This window comes from Megalopta genalis, chromosome 4 (genome assembly GCF_051020955.1).
Source record: "Megalopta genalis isolate 19385.01 chromosome 4, iyMegGena1_principal, whole genome shotgun sequence".
Taxonomy (NCBI): domain Eukaryota; kingdom Metazoa; phylum Arthropoda; class Insecta; order Hymenoptera; family Halictidae; genus Megalopta; species Megalopta genalis.
The window spans coordinates 26300550-26325849 of record NC_135016.1 but is presented as its reverse complement, the minus strand read 5'-3'; the positions used below and the strand labels follow the sequence as shown (position 1 = coordinate 26325849).

Genomic DNA, 25300 nt, shown 5'->3' with positions numbered 1-25300 from the left:
GCGTGTAGACGTTCCGCGTTTCCGCGGTTTCAGCCAACGAATTCGTTGCATTAAACGAAAAGCTGACTCGGTTAGTTCGTCGTACGTGTTTCCGTTGCACGGAAGTTGGGCCCGAATATTGCTTCGTTTGGTTCTCTTCGTTGATTCATCGGAAGCGTTCGATTCTCGTTTCGCGAGAAGAAATGCGACGCGTGGACAACGGTTATCGGGTCTTTTGGCCGTCGTTATTCGGTTATCCCCGTTTTCTTAAAGCGTTTCCGAATAAAGATTCTTTCGACTGTGATTTCGACGATGAGAGTGGCCCGTTCAGGCTTCGCAGATTCGGTAAACCGAAGGGTTCACCGTGTTGGTTGCAATACGTAGGTGCCTAGACAGGTGTGTCATCATGTGTTAAAATTATGATTCGCTGTGATATCCGGAACTTCGAAACACGATAATTTCTCCCTAATTCGTGCTCAGATTGCGCGCACAAAAATCGAGAATTTGGGAAGAGGCTCGTTTTAGCGGTTACCGATTGTCGACAGCTATAAAAACGAGACGCGAGGTTCGAATAATCGTACACTAATCTCTCCCTAATTCGCGCTCAGATTGCGGTTATTGATTGTCGACAACTATAAAGACGAGACGCGAGGCTCGAATAATCGTACTAATTTCTCCCTAATTCGCGCTCAGATTGCGCGCACAAAAATCGAGAATTTGGGAAGAGGCTCCTTTTTGCGGTTACCGATTGTCGACAACTATAAAAACGAGACGCGAGGCTCGAATAATCGTACACTAATCTCTCCCTAATTCGCGCTCAGATTTCGGTTACTGATTGTCTACAACTATAAAGACGAAACGCGATGCTCGAATAATCGCATCTTCTCTTCCAAAATTGTTCATCTTTGTGCGCGCAATCTGAGCGCGAATTAGGGAGATATTACTGTAAATGCGACCTCCGCTTCTTACTATCATAGTTTGCAAGAATCGTTCCGAAGAAAAGTGTTTCTTCTCTTTCTAATTTGATATATGTAATCTCTAGCATTTTACGTTCGATTAGTTCTGTATTCTATATTACGCAACACTGAGAAATATTTACCGATTCTTTGCTCAAATTACTTGGTAAATGTACGCTGTCCGTTGACGATCGATATTTGTTTATAATACACATCTTTATCAATGCTGGATGTGCTGTTGAGACACCTACCGTTTAATAATTAGTAAATTGCGCCGGAAGCACAAACTTTTGCATCGTAACCGATCAAAAATATATCACTGTGTTTTTCTTCGCGTAAAGATAAATTGAAGGAAATAACGTGTTAGCGCGATAAAGTTGTTCCAATCTGTTTTCATCGGAACGAACAGTAAGTTTTGCTCAGCGATTCAAATACAAATTTGTACAGCATTCGTGACGAACACACAATTTCCGAAGTCATTCATACGTTGGTTCCTCGTACACGGTTCGCGAGTACCGCGACGACGGCTTTATTCACGTGCGTGATTATCTGCTGCGTACTGATAATTTTTGTCGACGTTGATATCGCGCGTATAAATGAAGTCACGTGCACCGTTTGCAGCGGCGTGCAAACGTGAAATTATAACGCGGCGTATTTGCGCGGAGCAGGAAAAAAAAAAAAAAAAATAAAAAGAAAAACACGTAGGCGTAGTTGCACGCGCGCGTATCCCGGCAAATAGTAAATGCATAAATAGTGGACGACGTTGACGTATCGCCGGAACACGTTTAATTTCGCTGGAAGCGCATTTTTTCTAATAGCTCTATCGCTATAAATAACGCTGCTGCACGCGCGAGCCGGCGGATTTTACAGATCGTTACATCCGATTACGCTTTTATGAATGAAAATTACCCGGAGAAATCACTAGTTGCATGTTCGGCCAGTGCCTGACCTACACTGTGCACGAACTTTCCGCATTATTGCAATAAAAACTGTTCTGAACCATTTGAACCGGTTGAACTATTTGAACGAAATTGGATAATCGAGACAAAACGGCCAATTCTTCTGCTTGCGCTTGTACGGATAGTAAACTTCACACGCGTTTCAAGAAATTAGAGATTCCGTTTTCCACATGCGTAGTACTCTACAGTTCTCAGATCGTAAGAGTAAAGTAAAACACGGACTTCGTAATCGTTTCGAAAGGATCGATACTTTATTAAGATTCGAACGTCTACGTTAGAACCACTCTGAATTATCAGCTCATTTCCTTGAACCCATCTCAGCAATCGTTTCTTGCTAAACGCCAAAATGTAGCGCCACACGAGGAATATTTATCCCAACAACGGAAAAAGTTCGGAGTTCCGTCGAAACAAATTCGTATTTTAATATGTTCTCTAACTGTAAGCAGAGGAGAGTAGCAGAGTAGTATTAGAACGTTTACGTTAGAACCACTCTGAATTATCAGCTCATTTCCTTGAACCTATCGCAGCAATCGTTTCTTGCTAAACGCCAAAATCTAGCGCCACACGAAGAATATTTATCCCAACAACGGAAAAAGTTCGGAGCTCCGTCGAAACAAATTCGTATTTTAATATGTTCTCTAATTGTAAGTAGAGGAGAGTAGCCCGATTTGGACCAGCACCTAAATGGACCGGCCGCCTTCTTGATAAAGAAACATACTCGCAGTTTTACTATCGAATTACCCTTTAGCTTCTGAATTACCCTTTGAATATCAGTCCGCTCTGCATCTCGTTGTAAACATTGAGAGACATAGACTCTCGTCGAATGTCCGAAATTGCAACCCAAACGTTGGTCCAGATTCGGCTACCCTCCGTCGCGCAGACGTTGTTCCAAGGAAAGCAAAGATCCAAATTCCGTCTAGGTTTGCAATTGAATCTGTCCGCAGGTACGAATCAGCTCTCCAATGATGGTGAACGGTAGCGTGGTGCAACTCTCTGCACAAGTGCAGGCACAAGGCCTGGCTCTGGCGCCGCTGACGCCGCCGGCGCACGAGCTCGAGCAGCCGCATCCTCTTTACGGGCAGCCGCACATCCAGGTGCAGCACGGCGTCCTGGTGAAGGCGCCTCCCGGTGCAGCGTCTCATCTGACGACCCTGTCGCATCCTGGGACCCCGCCGGACACGCCTCCGGTTTCGGCATCGCCGCCGCCGTTGCAGTTGCACCGCGGCGACCGGGACTCGCGGGAAAGAGGTCTGCTCCTGCAGCTGCAGCAGCCGGCCTCGCTGGTGCAGGACGAGATGCAGCCGGCCACCGGCGGCATGAGCTGGCTCACGCAGACCCTTAGGCAGGAACCGCTCGATCTCAGGCCCCATTGTCCCCAGGATCAAACCCCGGAGCATCATCACGAGGCTTGGTCCTCCACGCCGAACCACCATCACTTCCAAGACCTGCACCACCTGCAACGTCACTCTCGACATACCGGTGAGTTCACCGATCGGGATTACAATACTAATCCGTCGCGCCGCCGTCGCGGTAGGCGGCGTCCTGTCTAGTGACAATACACGGTGTTCCATAATTATGTTAACACGTGGGAACGGGTGATTCTTGACGTTATTTGAAGTCACTTTTTCTTTAGCGAAAATGCAATCCGCGGCTTTGTTTACGAGTTATTAATGGAAAACAGCGACCAATGAGAGGCGAGCTTGGCTGGCGCAAGGCGACCGAGTCGACGAGCGGTCGAAGCCCAGTTCCGTTGATTGGCTCGGTCGGCGAGCGCTAGGCGAACTCGCTTCTCATTGGTCGCTGTTTTTCGTTAATAACTCGTAAACAAAGCCGCGGATTGCATTTTCGCTAAGGAAAAAGTTACTTCAAATGACCTCGGGAATCCGTTAAATCCTCGGACATCCCTTTCCGGGTGTTAACATAATCATGGGACTCACTGTATACGGATAATATCGTTAAGATATCCTTCGTACGAATCGGAGGGTTAAACTGATTACACGGCATTTACTTACGCGAAATCGATTCGGTTACTAAAGTTTAGTTTATCGAGGTGAATCGGCACCGATTTCATTCAACCCCTGTAGACCATAGGAACAGACATTTTCAATTCGTCCAAAGAAATCGATAATGTAATTTCGTTTACACGTGAAATGTTACACGACCTCAAAGGAGGTCCTAAGTCGCGGGATCGGTCAGGTCCGTCATAAGAATACTTTGCATAACGATTCATCCGATACAGAACGTTGTCGCATCCCTGTGCGAACGTCGCGCCTCGAACCTGACAGAACGTGTTTAATTCGAATCATTATAATGTACCTCTGGATCAAGATGCGTAGTTCCGACGTCGTTAATTATGTCGACGTTCGTCCTCGAAGGATTAAAGCTCGAAGACCGTGTTTCCCAATCGTCCATTTTCAGTTCATTTTCTTGCAATATGCTTTCGCGCGATGCAGCTGATGGGAAACTGATGTCACGTTTCTCCGTAGAAAATGCTACGAATTGAACCGTCTCTGCGAATTTATCACGATTATAGAAACATCATTGCACACGTGAAAACGTAATTTGGTCAGACACGTCGACGGTATCAGGGTTAGAATGACAGAAACGCTACTGGGTCAACAAGGTTTCATGGAAGGGTGAAATTAGCATTCATTAGTCAGTTCCAATACAATGATCGCTCTAATTTAGTTAGCAATAGGCCACTGAACAAGTAGAACCTTGCATCATAAGTGTGAGCATCTGAAAAAAATGAATGTCGAATCGTTTCGGATGGAAGCGATTCAGACTTGGTAGGTTTCCCTTAATGGGTGGGCGAGGAGACCGGATAAAGTGCATATTATACGATGATTGAATCATATTCGATGCTGTATCATCGTTCGAAGTACTTAAGCGAGATTTGCATTAGATCTCGATGCTTCTTCAATTATTGCAGAAACAAATCAGTCGTTATCATCTATCAAAAGACTGCACTAACTCCTCATTCCTGCTATAATTGCAATCCTATGCAATTTAATTTTCAGCTGCTTACATTGGAATAGATATACAGGATGTCCTAAAATTATTGTATTTTCGGGAACTGGGAGGTTCATGAGATCATTTGAAGTAACTTTTTCCTTAGCGAAAATGCGTTCCGCGGCTTTGTTTACGAGTTATTAACGAAAAACAGTGACCAATGAGAGGCGGGGTCACCTGGCGCGTGGCGGCCGAGCCAATGAACGGAACTGGGCTCCGCGCGCTCGTTGGCTCGGCCGCCTCGCGCTAGCCGAGCTCGCTTCTCATTGGTCAGCGTTTTTCGTTAATAACTCGTTAACGATGCCTCGGAGAACATTTTTGTAAAGGAGAAAGTTACTTCAAATGATCGCAGGAACCCCACATTTTCCGGAAATGCTACAATTCTGGGACACCCTGCATAATGTAACATCATCTGCTCATACTTTCCGCTTCGGGCAAACTCGAAACCTTCTATCTACCCCGTGTCTCAAGGTCAATCACAGGCGCTCTTTACCGAACAAACTTGCGTACCCGCCAAATAATTAAATCGCGACAATCCAAACGTTGCCATTCAGAAAGCCATTCGTCAAGCTGGAGATCATCGAACCGAGCTTCTCTTATTTCCGTGAAAGTACACATAGTTCCCTCTGTTAATACAAAAAATGTCCCTCGCTATGATCGCGCTTGATCGTCCGCCATAATCGTGCGTCATTTCCGTCGCGCGACGATGCCAGCCGTCGAAGCTTTTGCTCCGGTCGTGCCGATCACGCGAAAAGAACGATCTCCGAAAGCGTGTTCGCTACCGGTCGCCGGTATCGGGAGGGGAGGGAGGGAAAGCTGCGGGGAGACGGAGAACTCGAGAACGACAAATATTATTGTCGCAGGTGGATACATCACGATGCCGGGTCACATAGAGTACTATGGGGGCGCGGGTGCAGGCGGCGGGATGCTTCCCGCGGGCGGAAGTGGAATGTCCGGGATGGACGACAGCATGCAGGGGATCCCGATGCAACCGGGAAGACCGATGAGCGTTTGTTCAGTGAGTTCTTGCGGTGCCGGAGGACCTAGTCCCGCGCACAGGACGGGCAACGGCCTCTATTCGAATTGCGGCAGTAACAACTCCCAGGAAGAACTCATGAACGACGAGCTGCTCATGTCCCTTTCCGTGCGCGATCTAAACAAACGCCTCCATGGTTGCCCGCGGGAAGAGGTGAGTCAGGTCTCTTGTCTTTTTAATGCCACTTCCGTAGAGGTAACTTCCCTTATTCTTTTCTGTTGATCCGTCGCGATTCGCCACCGACAAGATTCGACTTCAAACGAACCGTAGACTTCTCAGCTTCGCCGAGAATACGCGGATCATGCGACATGGTCCGGCTCATCGGGTATCGTCTACTTTCTTGTAGCAGATTCACGCTGAAACGACGTTATTACTTGACAATCCAGCAACGTCGCACAGACGTGTTCTCTCAGATCGATTTATAAATGGAAGAAACATTTCACTGGGAACGATCACGACTGTGAATTCGTTTCCTACATATTATTGATAACAACGCGACTTGCCGCGTATATATATAAATAAAGCAAATAATCCGAAGGAAACATTATTGTCACTATATAATAATGTCTTGTAATGGCATTAATAATACAATAATGTCTTCTTCAGATTATTTGCTTCATTTTTAAATAGTGTTTAACCGTTTGAGTCCCAAGCAGCGCGATCGCGCTGTTCAGATCTTGTGTCGCGATCAAACTTTAGTGACGCACGTACATCGCAAAGCTGCTTTTTCTCAATTTTGTTTCCTTTTTGTTGTGTTTGTCAATCTTGACGAGCGATATCGCGCCGCTTGGTTCTCCTCGCAATCAATTAAGACAAGCGCTATCACGCTGTTCGCCACTTTTCGGCCGTGTTTCCTGAATAACCCCTGGGTTATTCATTATTATTTATTATTATTCATTATTATTCATTATGAGAATCAAACGGTTAAACGACGTGTCTATTGGACGTTGCTGATGATCGGTTACGATGCAAAAGCATAGTCTGAGTTGTTAAGGGCTAACGGAGTACTGAATAATGTCAGAAATTACACGAGTGTTCGCGCAATGTACAGTAAATTATAGAAGTTACAAGAAGAGATGAACCACGTTTGAATTTACAGCAAGTAGAAACAGCGGTCATTGATCAGACAGGCTGATCAGCCAATGTAACGAGCGAGTCATTGAAAGTAGACGATGCATCGAGCTTGTAAAACATATTATGTACATTTACGAGGAACTGAGACGTACAGTTCGTTTAGCTGAAATGTGAATAATTTTATTATTTGTAGGAAGTCTGTTGCATCGTGAAGCGATCTTCATAATTCATGGCATCGTATAAGTCTGATCTTGTCAGGTCCCAGAATTATTTTGTTCGTTTTAATGTATTTCAGTTTCTCATCGGTTCCTTGCACGTTCCACCGTTTGGTTGTAGACAATTTCAAGATACACAATGATTCTTATCGTTTATTCGTGGAATTTTCCCCGCGTATTCGCAATATCAGGACTACGCGATTTTTATGGATTCATCAAAACGTGAAACGGAAACCGACGGTATAACTTTAGAAGCCTGTCGGTGTGTCACAAAAACTTGTTAATATTCTTACGAATAGTCTGAATATACATTCTAATCTCTTTCCCACGAAGATTCGTAATTAATCACCCCTTATTCTTTCTCACAATTATCAGACAGTCGGAAAATCCGTTCGAAACAATCTTTCAAATAAACGAATTGCATACAGTAAATTCTCCCTACTAATTTTCCTTCAGCTTGTAAACAAAAATGTACAACGAACGAAGGAAAATTCAGGAGAATTTACTGTGTTCTGAAAGTAATTTTTGGAACAACCCGAAAGAAAGTTCTATAAATCGTCGAAGAATAACGAGTTTCATCCGGCGTTCCGCTCGTACGATCCAATCGGAGTCCGATCCAAGAATGAACGGTAGAAATCAAGTAGCCGGTAACGCATCGGTTCGCTCGTAAAACCAGATCGTTCTGTTCCCCCGAAGGTGGTGCGTCTGAAGCAGAAGCGACGGACCCTGAAGAACCGCGGCTACGCTCAGAACTGTCGCAGCAAGCGGCTGCAACAACGGCACGAACTCGAGACGACGAATAGGAACCTGCAGAACGAGCTTCAGCGGATAAAGATCGAGCTGACGCGGGTGCAGCAGGAGCGAGACCTGTACAAGCAGCGATGCGAGGTCCTGAGGACCCGGCAGAACCACCATCACAACCACAACCATAGCCATCATCAGCAACCGCCGTCGCAACAGCAACCGCCGCAACAGCACCAGCCGCAGAACCAACAGCCGCAACAGCAACAAACGCCGCAGCAGCAGCAGCAACAATCGCAACAACACCAACCAGCACCCGCTAGTCCCGAGGTCTATCTGTGACATCGACAGCGCCGAGGAGGCGCTTGCTGGTCCTGAAGAGACATCCGTCGTGGGTTCGCGAAATTTTCGACCGTGAGTAACTCTTCCGCTTCCTTTGCTACTATTACATAAGGTAGTTTATTAGAATCTATGGAGTGTCTAGTTAATTTTGTTCCTATTTTTCGGTGATCCAATCTTTGTTTTGCTTTCATTTCTCACATTCGTCCGTTGAATACGTTGTTTTACTTTCGTCGCGAACTTCCGAAAACTGAAACTAAAGAATCGCCGTTTTTACGGCAGACCTGCCGAATCGAACGCAATTCTTGAGCATTGAACTTACAACATATACAATTCTGGAGTATTGAACTTGAAGGAAAAAAACACTGGACTTAATATTGCGTCAATTTTGTTCGACTTTCTTTTTACAACGACTCGCGCTTATGTTATTGGAATTTCTTAATCTTTGGTGTGTTCGTTTGTTTGTTGTGAGTCGATGCATGCCATAATACCGAGAATTATCGACGATGAATAAGCCAATTATCGATCTAAAGTCACGAGCCTCTTTAGAAAACCGTGCCAACGCACGCGGTCTAGTTAGAATTAAACGGGGACTAACACAGCGTATATTCTGAAAACTCGTGTCTCTGTCGGAAACAATTGGAACTGACCGCCTGGGTTAGGATTAAAGTCATCGTTTAGATTTTCCGTCGGATCATCTTGTAATCCCGTGTAAATCCTCGCGACGCGCCGAGTATATCCTTTCACCTTTAGATCTTCGTGCCTCGCGCGTTTCATCCCGATCGTTCTTCCCGAATTTCTACTATATTCATCGCTTCCGAAAGAATTTCTCCTAACATTGACACTCATTGAAACTGAATGGATCTTCGAAGTTCGGTTAACACATACAGCAATGTCTCCCTAATTGACGCTCGGATTGCCCATAAAAATGGACAATTTGGAAAGAGGAGATACGATTGTTCGAGCCTTGCGGTTCGTTTTCACAGTTACGAATTGTCGAGAAATATTAAAACGAGCTGGAAGCCTCGAATAATCGTATCTCCTTTTCACAAATTGTCCATTTTTCTGCGCAATCTGAGCGTCAATTAGGGAGACATTACTGTAGTTCGTCTTAGCACATCGATGATCGGTCACGAGTTAACTCGCGTCCTTATGCTCAGGCGTTGTAAAATTGCCGGTCAACGATGTGTTAACAAAGCTTGCTCTATCGATCCTAGTTCGAGTTTAGGAATTTTCTGAGTTTCACAGAAACATTTTCGCGATCCCGATAACCGTGAAACAAAGAATTCGAACTCGAGCAAAGAAGTCTGTCTTTATTTCTTTGAAGGTTTTTGTTCGATAGTCGATACTTGCGGAACATTTAGAGAGGCGATCGGTCTTATCGATCAACTAGTCGCGATCTCTCCCACAAGCTTAGAGGATTGGCGAAGATAACCGTTGTTCTTTTGAAACGTTTGTTCACAGTGTCATACGTTCGGCCCGTGGGTTGAACTGCGAGTATTCGATCGAGATGCAGTTTTGTCGATCGAGACCTAAGTCCAAAGCACACCTCCGAGTTCGTCTGCGTGTATGTACATAAGAAAATTCCGTTCCCTCCGCGTAGCTTCGTTGAGCGACGGCGAGGACGTTGACTGTTCGAACCGGCACTGTAAAATCGTGTACGGAGCCGCAGCGCAACTAAGGTATCATTAGATTAAAGGTAATTAGCTCTATTCGCGTAGATATACGAATATATTGCTCGTGGTAGACCGGAGAACGTCTTTGCCAAAATACTGTATCAAAAGGAACGGAGAAAGCTGGGGAAAGCGAAAGGTCTGTGAAACGGAAAACGGAACGCCTGTACGCCGTACATTGTCGTAGCGCAGAAAGGAACAAGAGACGAACAGGGGAGAAACAAGGGCGGGCTCGTCCCGTTTATTATTTCGTTTCTAGCCAAAGCGTAGTTATTATTGGTCGCGGCGAATCATCGGCTTGCCTTCGGATGGCCTTCGTTGTTGCCTGGTTGTGTTCGTTAATTTTTAAAACATACAGGGCGATACAATTGGTCGGAGTCGGTTACACTTTTAACGATAGTTCGGATATAAAAAAAAAATGTTAATATAGGAAATAATCTTGAAAGAGATACAGTGAGATAGCTGTTAATTGTCGATGTATTTTAGGTTGTAATATTAATTCTTCGATCGATTTATTCCGAGATCCGATAACGAAGGAATACTTTCGTTTAAATGTTCCTTAAATTGCTAAAATCGGCGGCACTGTATATCTGTTACAGTATACCACGCTATTTATTACGAAAAGATGTTCGACACGCTCGTAACCAACTCGCAGAAGCGAAAGACTATTTCTCGGTTGAAGTTCGACACGGTGTGTTCTGACTCTCGTCGCGTTCCATATCGGTTATGCGTTAATTAGGATAGCGAGCCGAACGATTTCCGCGTATGTTTTCATGTTCGATCAGCCTTCTTCCGGATCGCCCTGTATTCGACATTATTTTCTGCTCATTTGAAAGGTGCTTATCGCCGAAGGACTAGTTTTTGTACATAAAAGTCTCAGAGTTCTATTTTATAAATCGCTATCCGTCTCGATCATCCGTTATCGGTTTAGCGCGTTCATTTCCACACGTAGCTAAGTGACTCGCGGTGTATTAATAGAGAACAATCGTTCGATTTTACGACGGAACGTTCCCGGACGCATAGTTGCAAACCGTTCGTTTAGTCGTAATTGTTTTATGAGTTGCATCTTGTCATTGGTAAATAAGCGACGCAAGACGTGATTCTCAACAATGTAGCGATGTCGTTTCTAACAATAAGATTAAGCACGCGCTGGTAACCTCGAGTCGCGCGACTTCTCGGTCTATAATCCGCCATCTTGCACAGGCTCGCGTGAACAGAATTTCTTTTTTTTTTTATCAGAAATTTCATCCATTTCATTCGGAAATGTCGTTCGAACGAATTATTGATCGATCGTTTCAAAATTTTAATTCACTTTACATTAATTAATTCATTTCAATCTTAATAATTAATTTCTTTAATGATTTTTGACCATAAATATTTCATTAAATTTTGTTAAATTTAATTATTATCTTTTTTGGAAATCTAATTGTTATTATAATTTTTCACTGGATTAAAGAGGCAAACACGAATTATCGATCGTCCCCGAGACTAAATTAATACAAAAATACATGAGACATTGCTCATGAGAAATCGATTAACTGCTTTTTATTGTTATTCAACCGTGGATCTTTATACGTTTACACTAAATTTCGAACGAAATCGATCAATTATTTCAGATTTCGTCGAACTAGCCTTCGAAACGAGAATCTGGATAAAGATCCACGGTCTATAATCGTTACGCTAGAAATAAATCGAGAATTCTGTTGCATCCTTGTCGAACATTTTATTTTATTGTTACTAAATATCGGCCGAACCTGTTGAATGCGCTATAAAATCCATTCGAATGACAAACGCCCAATTGCGAATAGCGTTTCCAATAACAATCGTCTCATTTCTCTTGCAACGGATCTACGAACTAGACCACACTTTTCGGTTAAATTTCATCCCTGTACACCTCCATAAGTTCGCGCGAGCTTTCCCGCGACTCCCGCGCAACGATCCATTCGTTTTTATTCGATCGTTCCTAGTTACATACGTATAATGAACGGACAATGGCGACCGAACGATCGCGCAACTTATTGTTAGTTGATGCCGCCGCGGCAGTTCGCGTCCGGTCTGCGTTTCGTTCTTTCTATCGTTTCGATGTTTCGCGGTGCGAGATCGCAACGACACGACTCGGATCGCGACTCGGTCCAGAATAGTACAGTAATGTCTCCCTAATTGGCGCTTAGATTGTACAGAAAAATAGACAATTTGGGAACAGGAGATACGATTATTCCGGCTTTGCACAGTGTTTTTATAATCGTTGAAAATCGGTAACTATAAAAACGAGTCGCAAGGCTCCTCTTACCAAATTGTCCATTTTTGTGGACAATCTGAGCGTCAATTGTACTACAGTAATGTCTCCCTAATTGATGCTTAGATTGTGCAGAAAAATGGCCATTTTGGGAACAGGAGATACGATTATTCCGGCTTTGCACCGTGTTTTTATAATCGTTGAAAATCGCTAACTATAAAAACGAGTCGCAAGGCTCCTCTTACCAAATCGTCCATTTTTGTGGACAATCTGAGCGTCAATTGTACTACAGTAATGTCTCCCTAATTGATGCTTAGATTGTGCAGAAAAATGGCCATTTTGGGAACAGGAGATACGATTATTCCGGCTTTGCACAGTGTTTTTATAATCGTTGAAAATCGGTAACTATAAAAACGAGTCGCAAGGCTCCTCTTATCAAATTGTCCATTTTTGTGGACAATCTGAACGTCAATTGTACTACAGTAATGTCTCCCTAATTGACGCTTAGATTGTGCAGAAAAATGGCCATTTTGGGAACAGGAGATACGATTATTCCGGCTTTGCACCGTGTTTTTATAATCGTTGAAAATCGGTAACTATAAAAACGAGTCGCAAGGCTCCTCTTATCAAATTGTCCATTTTTGTGGACAATCTGAGCGTCAATTGTACTACAGTAATGTCTCCCTAATTGACGCTTAGATTGTGCAGAAAAATGGCCATTTTGGGAACAGGAGATACGATTATTCCGGCTTTGCACCGTGTTTTTATAATCGTTGAAAATCGGTAACTATAAAAACGAGTCGCAAGGCTCCTCTTATCAAATTGTCCATTTTTGTGGACAATCTGAGCGTCAATTGTACTACAATAATGTCTCCTTAATTGACGCTTAGATCGTACAGAAAAATGGACAATTTGGGAACAGGAGATACGATTATTCCGGCTTTGCACAGTGTTTTCATAATCGTTGACAATCGGTAACTATAAAAACAAGTCGCAAGACTTCTCTTCTCAAATTGTCCATTTTTGTGGACAATCTGAGCGTCAATTGTACTACAGTAATGTCTCCTTAATTGACGCCTAGATTGTCCACAAAAATGGACAATTTTGGAAAAGGAGATACGATTTTTCGTGGCTCGTTTTTGTGTGGTTATCGATTGCCAACAACTACAAGAACGAGTTGCGAGACTCGAATAATCGTATCTCCTCTTCCGAAATTGTCCATTTTTGTGCAGAATCTGAGTGTCAGTAAGGGAGACATTACTGTAATTCGAGGAATTAATGGGATCTGCGTCCGGTACATGGGACGTTCGATCGTGTGTGCACGCGCGGTGCGAGTGTCTCTGTTTCATTCGGAAATGACGAGGATCCCCCACCACGGATCTCAGTGCATGCATATAAACTGCATATTCGCTTGGGCACGCGTTGCACAATCTATCGAGAACGGGTTAAACGCTAGTGACAATACAGGCGGATATTAACGTTGTTCGGTAAAATCTACATTTAATTAGCAAACATTTTATAGTTTTCGACAGACTAATCTCCGGATTTCTTCCATGAAGGAATTTCGGGAAATGTTCTTCGGCGACGATGCGTTTTCATTTCATCGTTTAACGGTTAACGAATAGATTAACGATCTTCGTGGTATTGTTCGCACGAGACTTGCAGAGATGTTACGCAGAAATTTATTCCTTTTCTCGAAGATTCGTTCTTGAATCCTGCCGCGTTCTTTTTCTCTTTCGATTGCGCGATATACAGTAATGTCTCCCTTACTGACGCTCAGATTGTCCACTAAAATGGATAATTTGAGAAGAGAAGCCTTGCGAATTCAAGCCTTGCGACTTGCGAATTCAAGCCTTGAGATACGATTATTCGAGTCTTGCGGCTCGTTTTTATAATTGTGGACAATTTATAACTATAACAATAAACCGCAGGGCTCGAATAATCGTGTCTCTTCTTCCCAGATTGTCCATTTTTGTGGACAATCTGAGCGTCGATTAGGGAGACATCGCTGTATATTTTTCAGCCGATCGTGAAGGTGCTTTTTGAAGAAAATTTAGCAAAATGATCCCTGAATTACAAACGCATAGTTTTAATTAAGAGCCGCGCCAGGGTCAGAGATTCTCGAAAGATTGTCAATTGCGTTGATCAGAGATGAATTCGAATATGCAACGGGTGTCAGAGCGGATAAGCAGTCTGATAAAAGCAAACAGTACGTGGTCGGTACATTTTCGTACCGATGCGACACGAACGGTGATATCGTTTTAGTACTTATGGCACAAAATGATCTGTATACGGTAGCTCTATAAATTATTGGTCGAGTTTTAGCTTTTCTTTTACGAATCTCTAGGGATGTTTTTATAGAACGAGAAGGGCTGCGTTGTGTTTCTTCTTTGCGTTGATCAGCGGCGTAAATTTTGTGCGGAAGTTCTCGTTTGTCGATCGCCTATACATATAGTAAATGTTATCGTTAGAGCGCCTGAAACAAGTCGAGATTCGTTTTCGTCGGCGGCTGGAGAGAGAGAAAGAGAGAGAGAGAGAGAAATAGAGAGAAAGAGAGAGACAGAGAGAGAGAGAGAGAGAAAGAGAGAGAGAAATAGAGAGAGAGCGAGAGAGAGAAAGAAATAGAGAGAGAGAGAGAAAAAAATAGAGAGAGAGAGAGAGAAAGAAATAGAGAGAGAGAGAGAGAGAGAAATAGAGAGAGAGAGAGAGAGAAAGAAATAGAGAGAGAGAGAGAGATCTTTATCATTTCCGTTCCTTCCAAAGGAGGCGAGTAGTTTGTTGCAAAAATTACGCCACTGTCACATCGGATGACATACGAAGCATATATTATTGTTTTCTCGTGTACGATTACGTGTTCGGCCGTGCGACGCGGGCGAGCTCGTTCTCGGCTCGACTTAAGAATCTTTTAATTCCCGTTACATTGTCTCATGTGTACATACAAATATAATTATTATACTTCTTATTATAAATAAATGCCGGCACCGGCGGTTTCAGATACATGCAGCACAGTCTGTTTCTTTCACCGAGTCCACGAGAATCCTCTCCTTTCGGATATCCACGATTCCAAATAATTAAGTACAGTAAATTCTCCCCAGTTTGACCCTAAGCTTGTAAACAAAAATGAACAATTTGAAAAGCGGAGATATTCGCGGCTCGTTTCTATAGTTGTCGACAATCGGCGATTATAAAAACGTGCCGCAAGCCTCGTACAATCGTATCTCCTCTTCTCAAATTATTTTTGTTTACAAGCCGAGGGCTCTTGTTACGAGCCTAGGGCCAGGCAGCTTTGCGTGGCTGGAGGTTGCATGCAATTGGGATTTTTCTGACGGAGATTCGTAGACCAGAGCCGATGCTTATTTCGGCACAGGTGGCTGACCTTGAGGTCAGGACAGGATTCGGGGAAATTGGAGTTAGGCTGCCTTGTAACTTTTTGCAAGAAAAGAATTAAAGATGGCTGGCGCCAGCCTGGCGTATGCCTTCAGGAAGGAATATAAAAAATTCGTGGGAAGATTCTCCGTACGTTGTAGACAATTGGAGAGAATTTACTGTACACAGGCCACGTCACAGAACGATCGAGTTTAATCGCGTGCTCGCTGCAAGTCTATTTCGCTACGTACGTATAAAACGAACTTCATCCTGTTCAGCTACGTTTTAGCTTTATGCTACGTTTTATAAAAAAGTCTATGAATCCTAGAGTAGGAAAAAATCTGCATATTAACACTATGCCGTCCGGTTGCACCACGCTGGTGCCATGCAAAAACTATCTGTTGTATGCCGGTGGTACCACTTTGGTGCCATTTTAAAAAAAACTGAAATAACATTTGAACTATATATATATATATATATAGCAAACTAACTATAGCAAGTATACTATACTATAGTAAGTATATATAGCAAGTATACTATACTATAGTAAGTATATATAGCAAGTATACTATACTATAGTAAGTATATATAGCAAGTATACTATACTATAGTAAGTATATATAGCAAGTATACTATACTATAGTAAGTATATATAGCAAATATACTATACTATAGTAAGTATATATATAGCAAGTATACTATACTATAGTAAGTATATATAGCAAGTATACTATACTATAGTAAGTATATATAGCAAGTATACTATACTATAGTAAGTATATATAGCAAGTATACTATACTATAGTAAGTATATATAGCAAGTAATATACTATAGTAAGTATATATAGCAATATATAGCAAGTATACTATATACTATAGCTAAGAATTAAGTACGAAAATTCTTGGATGACTTATCTTAATTTTAGGAAGTTATATTACCGCCATCTTCGAAATTCTTTTTAAAATCTAAAATTTCCAAGCAACTATGCCGGCGTCAAACAAAACAATCATATCTAAGATCTGCGGACGGCATAGTGTTAAGAAAAATTAATTGCGTCGCCGTTCTATGTCCCAGCAAATCCTACACGACGCAACAAATTTTTACGCGTGAAAAGTCTAGAACCACGTTCCGAAGAGCGCAGATTTAACCGTGGAAAAATTTGTGTCCTCGTTTCTACGATCGATTATTATGTTTGCTGGTCGACAGTAATTTTTCTAACGAATCGATCGATAGCAACTTTCGATACGCTTTCTGTTCGACAAACGGTCCAAGAAAAATAATTGATTCTGTTGATAACGCGCACGGCGAGGGGATTGTAAAAAAGTAAATACGAGCGGATAGAAGAGGCGGAATCGATTAACTAAAGGGGAGAAATTCGAACGGAGAAAGAAGGCGGCGAGGAGAGAGGATGGAAACGGAGTTCTGGTTAGCGCCGAGCCGCATTTCGCGTGATTCTAGGTGTAACCGTGTAACGTGCAGTGTGCCCGGTCAGCATTTCATTTGAGAGGCAGACACGAGCATTGGCTATGAAATCCCCTTCATTCTTTTATGCACCAACAAACTCCTCCTCTCGGCCTCCCTCTCCGCCTCTCTCATTAAACCTTTAAACGGCAACTTGACGGTAACCGGCCAACAAATATTTCTCGCGCGAGCAACCCAGCAACCGAAAGTTTCGTATTTCGATGAATTCGACGCCCGCGGACTCGCCGGTCGTCATTTTTAAACGACGCGTCGAACGAAACGTTCTTCACGCTGTTTCGACGTCAACGCGGTTTCCTTCGATTCGATTTCGTAATCATTCTAAACGATGCGGACAAAAAGATTCATTTTTACAATCTATTCGACGCGCACGACACGGAAATGCACGTGTGTTTCTCTTTGGATGTTCTCTAATTTTCATTCTAACATTCGAACGAAAATTCTTCTTGGTTTTCGTGCGCCGGATTTCTCGCGGAGAAATCCGACAAGATTTGTCCTCGATCTATTTCAGATTTTTGTTCACGCTCGGTCTCGGTTTTATTTTGTGTCGGTCTCACGGTTTTTGCTCAATCGCGAACCGCAGTTTCAGTTTGGTCAAGTTCAAGAAACTTTTAGTCCGAAACGGTCACGGAAGAGAAAAAGATGTCTATATTACAATAAATGAAAATTCTTTGTTTTTATATTATTGTCTAAAAATCCTACATACTATGGTTCAATTAACCAGTTAACTGTGGCGATCTCTTTGCGAAGCGCCCACCAACGTGTGTCGCGATAAAACGATCAAACGATGACGAGTTAGCTCTCAGGAAGTTATGAATCCAACTCAAATTATTTATAATTTTCATTTGGTTTGTTTCACTTCGTCTTGACCCCTAAACGTTTTAAACGTATTGAAATTTACGAATATAATTTAGTTTTCGCCGGAATTACAATTTAAATATCAAATTGTAACAAAATTTTACGAATGACGGATATAATCGTCATGACACAAAATTCTGCCGCATCTCCTTTGACGGATATAGTCGTCGAACACACTTTTAACTGGTTAATATATTATAATATATAATAAATAATATATTATATATTATAATTATATATTATAATATATTATATAATAATAATATATATATATTATTAATATATATTACTATATATTATAATATATAATAATATATATAATAATAATAATTATTATTATTATATATTATAATATATTATATAAATATATTAAATATATGAATATATCAATAAAATAACATTCTGTGCTACGTATTTTTTGATATACAAACGTGGCCCATCGGTGATGCATGCCGCCCACCAGAACAATCTAGCATGGGCCACCGGTGGGTCATGCCGGCGTCAACGTGTTAAATCAGAAATGTCGATGAACGTAATGTAGAATACATTTAATGTGTACTCTCTACACGCTTTTACCATGCGAACTTGATCGAATTCAATTTGACAATCACGATAATCAAGTGGAAATAAATAGTTCATTTCAATGAATTGCGATTCTATTCTTTTTTTAGTTTGAGGTAACAACCGGTAAGACAAATGTTCTCTTCCCAGTTCGAATTTAACAAGATACTTAATTAAGATTTTATTTATCGGTTCGCTTATTAGGACAATTTTCAATTACTGTGCTATGCTAATTGTAAGAGAAATCGAAACAGTTGTACCAGATATGTGGTGCAGGATTTAACCCTTTGCGCTCGAGTGGTGACACCGCTAAAATTTGTCGTATCACGTTCTAGGATCATGTTTACGTTAACGAAGCTTAGATTTACAAAATTGTTAAAAGTGTAACCGTTGCGAAGATCGCAAGACTCGATTTCGCGCGCGTAAAATGCGCTTTGTCGTATAAAATGAAAATACTGAGAAAAATTATTTCAGATTTTGCAGTTAAAACGGCTTCGAGTGCAAAGGGCAATAAATATTTATTGCCACTAAACAATCGATTAAAAAGTTCTCGAGTCATCGCCGGTGGATAATTCGTTGAATTATAATTATTATATATATATATATATTATTATTATTATTATTATATATATATATATATTATTATTATTATTATTATATATATAATAATAATTAATAATATAATAAAATAATCGCAATTAATAATTATATATATAATTATTAATTGCGATTATTTTATAACAAGCTCCTCCAGAAAATCGATCGCAATCGTGTTATCAAAATTGCAGGTCATTCGGTATACACATAGCATCATTGGAGTTGAGTTAGAAAAGACGTGGGCCGAGTTAGAGGGACCGACGCGACGCGACGCGACGATTTATAACGTTCGTTCCTTTATCGCGGCCGTTTGGCTGGCTTCTCGGCTTAAAAAACGCGAAACATTGGCACGCGTTTTCATGAACGGAACGCGGGACCCCGGCGTTCCCGCTTCCCTCGCATTATTTGCAACGCCGTTTCTGCTGACACCGCTGCTCGACGATGAATCCATCGAGATGGAACGTCGGTAAACAAAACGTTCACCTCTTTCGATGTAACCCGCAGCCCCGGCTCCCGTGAATCGCGCCGCGCCGCGTACGATGCGCACACGAAACCGTGGAATCGTGAACGCGAATTATTCCGGCCGCCGGGGTTAGAACGCCGCGATCGAATCCCATCGAGAGATCGCTAATAACGCGCGGTTAATTAGGTGTGCGCCGATAGATACATTAGGCGCGCCGATCAGAAATTCGATTGCTTATTTTCGGAGGAGCCGCAGTTCAAAGACTTCAAAACTTGTCGAAATTCCTTCGTCGCAAATGTTCAATTTGGAATTTGATGGAACTCTTAGAATAAGAACAAAGATGTTCTTTTTCGTTTCAATTTTTTATAAGTTAGCTGAACAAAGAAGACGAGAACATTGAACGACGAATTCTGCAACTAATCCTCGATTATTGGAAAAGATAGAAAGACAGTTTGCTGTATAAATTTTGTAAATGCATATGATTTGTAAAAACATTTTATTATCTAGCTTAACTTTCTCTTTTTTTAAATCGAACTTTGAATTAAGGTTTCCAGACTTCTTCTTGTCTCGTGAGTTTTTAACTCTTTGCACTCGAAACTATTTTAACCGTAAATCTGAAATAATCTTTCCGACTTATAGTATCTTCGTTTCCTATGACAAAGTGCATTTTATGCGAATGAAATTGTGTCTTGCGACTCACACAACGGTTACACTTTTAAATTGATTTTTTAAATCTAAACCTTGTTAACATAGAAATTATCTTAGAACGTGATATAACAAATTTTAGTGGCGTCTCTCAGTCACCACTCGAGTGCAAAGGGTTAACTCGAAAAAACCCTTAAACTTTGTTAACATAGAAATTATCTTAGAACGCGATATTACAAATTTTAGTGTCGCCTCTGAGTCACCACTCGAGTGTAAAGGGTTAACTCGAAAAAACCCTTAAACTTTGTTAACATAGAAATTATCTTAGGACGTGATATAACAAATTTTAGTGGTGCCTGTGAATCACCACTCGCGTGTAAAGGGTTAACTCGAAAAAACCCTTAAACTTTGTTAACATAGAAATTATCTTGGAACATGATATAACAAATTTTAGTGGTGCCTCTGAATCACCACTCGCGTGTAAAGGGTTAACTCGAAAAAACCCTTAAACTTTGTTAACATAGAAATTATCTTAGGACGTGATATAACAAATTTTAGTGGTGTCTCTGAATCACCACTCGCGTGTAAAGGGTTAACTCGAAAAAACCCTTAAACTTTGTTAACATAGAAATTACCTTAGAACGTGATATAACAAATTTTAGTGGCGCCTCTGAGTCACCACCCGAGTGCAAAGGGTTAACTCGAAAAAACCCTTGTGGGAAACATAGTTATAGAATTGTACCAACAAGTAACAGAATTTGATCGGCCAGCTCTCGAATCTGCGGGGATCGGAGGCTTGGAATCGCGAAAACTCACCTACGCTTTCAGTGGCCGTCGCGCGTTTAGCTGGATAAAGTTCTAACGAGGATTTAACTAACTTGTCCGCAGGGGTCGCTTGACAATGGGCTCGTCTTCGACCCTCGGCGACCCTCTGAACAGACGCCGCTCGTCACACTGACAGATTGACTGATCGCTACTTCCAGGTTCGTCTCCTACCAACCGGTTTGTCCTCGTTGTTAGCATCGAAACACTCGTAATAACCCTATAATACGTTTTGCCTGCGATCACGGGTGTCAGGGGGCGCCATGGAAAATTGACGGGTTCTCGCTCGCCGACTCACAATTACCAAAACATGCTATCATTTTCTCTATCTGCCATCTCTATCCGTGCATCGACGATTCCCTCGAATTTATCACAACCAGACTGCAAATTTCGCGCCACTCTTCCATTAGTTTTAATCGCTTACGCGTCAACCCCTTGCCCGAGCCATTTCGTGCACGGTTACAACGATCAGAAATTTTTCAATCGTAATCGTTTCTTCGATGAAAAATAAATACCCGTATTTCAATACTCAATCGCGCATCATCTGTACAGATTCCATGAGCGTGATCACGTCGATAGGAAACATAAACGGTAAAACAAACCATGAAGTCATCTTAAACATCCAGCACAAAACTACGGAACTCACCAACAATAACAAATGTGTAACAATTTCCTGGGTCCCATCCCACCAGGGGATCAAAGGTAACGAAAAAGCGGATACAACAGCTAAAAAGGCAACACTGCCAATTTTGGACGACATCCCAAGACCAATTCCATATCAAGACCTAGTTATTGCAATACATCGCGCCGAAAATCAATCATGGAACCAAATATGGAATACCCCCAAGAAAACAAAAACACATGAAATAATTCGATACTTCTACCAACAAATGCCTGCTAACAACATCGAAAGAAGAGACATGATAATTATTACAAGACTTAGGACAGGACACTGTGCAGACTTACATACGAATATCTTCTTAAAAAAAACTTAAAAAAACTCACTGTAATGAAGTCATATCAACCGATCATCTGCTATTCAAATAAAAAAATACCACGTCCACAGGCAAAAATATAAAATAACATCACCGACGAACCTGACATCGCAGAAACATGTTCAGGATATCCTAAATTATCTAAAAGAAACCAACACCTATCGCCAAATATAATAACCTATACACCTATCGCTAATGACCAGAAGCTTGATGCGACTTTAAACACCAAAAAAAGAAAAAATATCCGTATTTATCGTGTACTTGAATATTAAATGAAATCTATATTTAATTCGCGAATACCAACTGGTATTAGTACTAGAAATCTCTCTAATGAAATAGAAACTAGAAAGTTAAAAATCGTTGTCAATTTCTTCGCATTCTAAACTTCTTAGTGGAACTGAGTTTGAACATGTTACAATAAATACGAATTCTAGAAACTAGTCAAAAATTAGTGGAAAATATTACGCGACGTTCAACGTGTCAAATAAAGTACAAAAATAGTGTTTCACTGTTTCAAGGATTCCCGTTCAATTTTCTATATGAAACGGCTGAAATTAAGGAACAGCCGCTGATCATTTCCCCAACAAACTACAGTAATGTCTCTCTAATTGACGCCCAGATTGCGCACAAAAATGGACAATATGGGAACAAGAGATACGATTATTCCGGCTTTGCAGTTTATTTTTATAGTTATAAATTGTCCACGATTATAAAAACGAGCCGCAAGGCTCGAATAATAGTATCTCCTCTCCCTAAATTGTCAATTTTTGTGGACAATCTAAGCGTCAATTAGAGAGACATTACTGTAGTTGTTGTCTATTCTTCTATAGCAGTTGCCTCCGTCCAAGGATAGTGTTTAGAAACATTAATTTTGTGAACTGTAGTAAACGGAATGTTTCCATCATCGTCAATGTTTGTAAATAATTGCGGTAGAAGTATAGACTAAATTATATAATTATATAATAGACCTAAATTCTTTATAAAGATAAACAAACTACTTTAAAGTCGATTTTATATATGATAATATATAATTATATATAATTAAATAATATAATATATAATTATATATATAATTAAGTAATATAACCTATAATTATATATAATTATATAATAGAACTAAATTCTTTATAAAGATAAACAAACTACTTTAAAGTCGATTTTATATATGATTATATATAATTATATATAATTAAATAATATAATATATAATTATATATATAATTAAGTAATATAACCTATAATTATATATAATTATATAATAAAACTAAATTCTTTATAAAGATGAACAAACTACTCGATGAACAAAGTCGATTTTCCCGACAACGGAGCTCCGGATGCAAAAATGTCACACAAAAATTTTTGTCTTATTTTTTCACGTTTAATCATCCCTTGCTCGACTCTCCTACGAATTCCGATCCATTCTGTACACGAAGTTGCTTTAACGCTTCTCGAACGTATGAATTTTTGTGTACTTAAAAGTGTTTCAATTAATGATATACAATGTTGTTGAAAATATCCCAATTCGACACTTGCGCGCTCGTATTTAGGAACGTTTAGCCTTGCAGTTTATTTTTATAGTTATAAATTGTCCACGATTATAAAAACGAGCCGCTAGACTCGAATAATCGTATCTCCTCTTGCCAAGTTATCCAATCTAGTGGACAATCTGAGCGTCAGTAAGGGAGACATTACTGTATCAATTTGTAGAAGATCAATTTCGAATCAATTCGAATCAATTTCTAGTTGCTTCTGCGCTGGAAGAGCCTACTTTCTCGTTAAAAATTAGGCTCTTCCCGAGCCGAAGCGACTGTTCGTATCCCGGCCGATCTGCAAAAGCACGGTAGCCATAACCTTCGCACAGAATGCATTCACTCTCTGTACATACATATAACGCATAGGCTGGGATGTTCCCAGAGAGCGGTACGTGTCAAGCGTCCCCGCCTACACATGCATCTGGCATCGGTCCGGAGAGAGATAAGGAGCCGTAGCTTACTGCGGGCTCGTTTCACGGCTCGAGTTTCACGGTTTTAGGACTCTTACGGGCACGTTATAAACCTTCGAGCACCCGGCCAGTTGGCAAGCGATAGCCGAGGTAGTGAATGGCGAACGCGAACGCGAACCAGAGCCTCGTAGGTGCTAAGGGTATCGGGTTGGAGCGGTTGGACCCAGCCCTGGCTAAAGGGTACGAGGGACGAGCGTCGCGAAGGACGAGCAGTGAGAGGGTAGAGGGGGCAGGGGGGGCCAAAAAGGAGGCTGCGGAACGAGCCAGAGGTGAGACGAGCTTTATTGTCAAGTCACGCGGGCATCGTGGCCTATCTCTATCTGCCAGCGTCACCCCTTGTGCGCCGTTCCTCTCCGACACCCCCTACCCCCTACGGCCCGGCCGCCCCGTGACGTAGACGCCGCGCCGCGCGGCCGCACCGCCTCTTCGATCTGCGCCCTCCGTATACTTCGTACGCGAGCATCCTGTGTACGTGCACCATCTCGTTCACCTACCTTTTGTATCCAGTATGTCAGTAAATCGTAGATAAACAGTGGCAAGTGTCCGCGGACCTTGTGTTGGTGCGCTGTCACGGACACCTAAAACCAACCCCTCATTAGGCTTCCATCGATTTTTGACTAGGACTCTCGGATAACAGCCGTTCCCCTCGAATTAAGTCCAAGAACTAAAGTATATCGTCTCTTCCGATAACCGTGAAACAAAGAATTCGAACTCGAACAAAGAAGTCTGTCTTTATTTCTTTCAAGGTTTTTGTTCGACGGTCGATACTTGCGGAACATTTAGAGGCGATCGGTCTTATGGATCAAATAGTCTCGATCTCTCCCACAAGCTTAGAGGATTGGCGAAGATAATCGTTGTTCTATTGAAACGTTTGTTCACAGTGTCATACGTTCGACCCGGTGGGTTGAACTGCGAGTATTCGATCGAGATGCAGTTTTGTCGATCGAGACCTAAGTCCAAAGCACACCTCCGAGTTCGTCTGCGTGTATGTACATAAGAAAATTCCGTTCCCTCCGCGTAGCTTCGTTGAGCGACGGCGAGGACGTTGACTGTTCGAACCGGCACTGTAAAATCGTGTACGGAGCCGCAGCGCAACTAAGGTATCATTAGATTAAAGGTAATTAGCTCTATTCGCGTAGATACACGAATATATTGCTCGTGGTAGACCGGAGAACGTCTTTGCCAAAATACTGTATCAAAAGGAACGGAGAAAGCCGGGGAAAGCGAAAGGTCTGTGAAACGGAAAACGGAACGCCTGTACGCCGTACATTGTCGTAGCGCAGAAAGGAAC

General features: G+C 41.7%; 1 protein-coding gene across 4 annotated transcripts in view; it reads left to right on the top strand.

The window, feature by feature from the left end:
* tj (Maf family bZIP transcription factor traffic jam) overlaps window positions 1-15217 on the top strand; it is a 31844-nt gene extending 16627 nt beyond the window's left edge. For 2 of the 4 annotated variants that reach the window (XM_076520880.1, XM_076520881.1), the window contains 4 exons: window positions 2839-3373; window positions 5770-6104; window positions 7928-8386; window positions 9776-15217. In XM_076520880.1, coding sequence (XP_076376995.1) covers window positions 2839-3373; window positions 5770-6104; window positions 7928-8314 — 1257 coding nt within the window. In that variant the 3' untranslated portion in view covers window positions 8315-8386; window positions 9776-15217. Of the gene's footprint in view, window positions 1-2; window positions 376-2838; window positions 3374-5769; window positions 6105-7927; window positions 8387-9775 lie in introns of those variants that run through there. The other 2 variants (XM_076520883.1, XM_076520882.1) reach the window with 2 other exon arrangements.
* Window positions 15218-25300: the final 10083 nt, after the last annotated feature.